At 34.2% G+C, this 2,116-nt stretch overlaps 1 protein-coding gene across 1 annotated transcript in view; it reads left to right on the forward strand.

The window, feature by feature from the left end:
* The first annotated feature begins 329 nt into the window (after nucleotides 1-329).
* The window catches only part of LOC112093955, a 4,376-nt gene continuing 2,589 nt past the window's right edge, over nucleotides 330-2,116 (forward strand). The window contains exon 1 of the mRNA XM_024173606.1: nucleotides 330-497. Within this exon, the coding sequence (XP_024029374.1) occupies nucleotides 480-497 (18 nt within the window). The 5' untranslated portion in view covers nucleotides 330-479. The remainder of the gene's footprint in view (nucleotides 498-2,116) is intronic.

Genomic DNA, 2,116 nt, shown 5'->3' on the forward strand with positions numbered 1-2,116 from the left:
TCACAATACCTATCTAAGTTTTAGGGACTAAAATTATAAAAAATAGAACTATTTAAAGTCATTTGTCAACATTTAAAATTCAACGACGAAAGTTTCCGAATACCTATAATTGAAGGACCAATAGCGGTAATAACTTTTTTTTTTTCAATGAAAAACTCTTTTTCCCCTGAGGTCTAAAAAGTCATGGCAATGGCATGTCGATGGCAAATTGCTTATATAATCAGACGAGAATCCCAATCGTGAGTGTTGCTCTCTCTCTCTCTCTCTCTACTTAGCCCCACACAGCAAAATCTCTCTCTCTCTCTACTTAGCCCACACAGCAAAATCTCTCTCTCTCTCTCTCTCTCTCTCTCTCTCTCTCCCTCTCTCTCTCTCTCTAATCTGTTTTGGTTGACGAATTTTCGTTTTGGTTTGGAATTTTGTTCTCACCTTCGGTAATCCAATACCAGAAGTTTCTGTAGCTTGCATATTCTTCTCTCATGGAGGATCGCAAGGAGGTTCGTCTCTCACTCTCTCTCTCTCTCTCTCTCTTTGTGATTGTGATTTCTCTGTTGCTCTTTACTGTGTAAATTAGCTGAGCCGAGAAATTAATGTGTATGTCTTTGTGAATTTTCGCGTTCGGTGCCGATCGTTTCGGCTTTCGAAAGTACTGGAAAAGAGAGTTTTTATTGTTTTAATGGAGTATTCGAGTAGATTTTTTTTGACTTCGATTTGAGTTGTGGTTAACGTTTCTATACATTTCTCTTTATCTCTTTCTTGTGTCTGCTTTCAATTTTCCGAGTAACCAAACAAGAAACGGAGTTTCTTTTTAGGTTTTCTTATTTTCTTACGGATTCTTTGCTTAGTTCCAATAGGTTTTTCTTAGAACTGTCCTATAATTAAGTGATTGGCTTAAATCCAAGAGTGTTTTAGATATTTTTATCTCAATACTGTTGATCAATTCGCTCTGAAGTTCAGATTCCTCTTTCTTTCTCCTTTTTCTTAGTTTAACCTTGGTGGAGGCAGTCAAGAAGTAATCATGCTAGTTAATTTTTCCAGAGCTGAGAAACAGTCAAAGTTGTCTCCTTTTTCGTCTTTAAACAAGTTTGGCAATGAACAATTTGTGGACCGTTGAATACTCTTCTGTAGAATGGATAACATTCAAAGTTGGATAACGTCATTGTAAAGAAAAAAAAAAGTCTCTGGGAGGAAAAATGTAAAACTCAAGATTGGACCAATCGCAAATTTCATGAACCTGGAGCCCTGAATTGGTTTTCCCTTTTCAGTTTGCTAAAGGTTCATTCGTCCATAGAAACTTTTTAAAAAAATAAAGAAAAAAATAAACGGTCCTGAGTTCTTTAAGGGTTATTTGGTACATATACTTAAAACTCAAACTATGATTCTGCTATTGCTATAGTGTTTTCCTCTCACAAAGAATTTGAATTAAAATAATTCCCCTTAATAGTTCTCTCAAAAAATTTGAATCAAAACCCAAATGATGGGTCAAATACACCTCCCAAACGGGCGCTTAACTTCTTTTATACTATTGTTTACGAATCTCACTTCAGACAAGTTGTAGGTGGAAACTTTTAAATAGTGGTGTTATTTATTGGGTTTTCATGGCTCTCGCTAATCTCAGGATACTAGTTTAAACAAATAGTAGTGGCTCCTAAATTACTTTTTTCTTGGAAATTTCAAATGTGTTTTTTCGTATAAACAGTGAATTTTATGCTCCGAACAGCTAGTGATATAAGTTATTAAAAATAGAAAATAAAACAACTGTTTGTTAGTCAAGTAATTGTATACGAATTTTTTGCCGAGAAAATAAAAACTGATTGTATAAGAATTAAATAGCGCACATTTCACAGGTCCTACAATCTTGAGTTTTTAACTTTGTATGTCCTTGTCTCTCTCTTTTCGTTTTCTCTGTACATTGGAGATACAATCTTGAGTTTTTAACTTTGTATGTCCTTGCTGTACATTGTAGTTTGTCGAAGTGATATCTGGGCTACATCATCTTAAATAATTTGAAAAGCTTCATTAAAAGCTGAAGCGGGCATTGATGCTTTTGTAGTTCTAGTTTTGTTTTCCAAAAAACTTCTTTTTTTTTTTTTTTTTTTTTTTTTTTTTGGGGGGG

The sequence above is a fragment of the Morus notabilis genome, unplaced genomic scaffold, assembly GCF_000414095.1.
Source record: "Morus notabilis unplaced genomic scaffold, ASM41409v2 Scaffold887, whole genome shotgun sequence".
Lineage (NCBI taxonomy): Eukaryota > Viridiplantae > Streptophyta > Magnoliopsida > Rosales > Moraceae > Morus > Morus notabilis.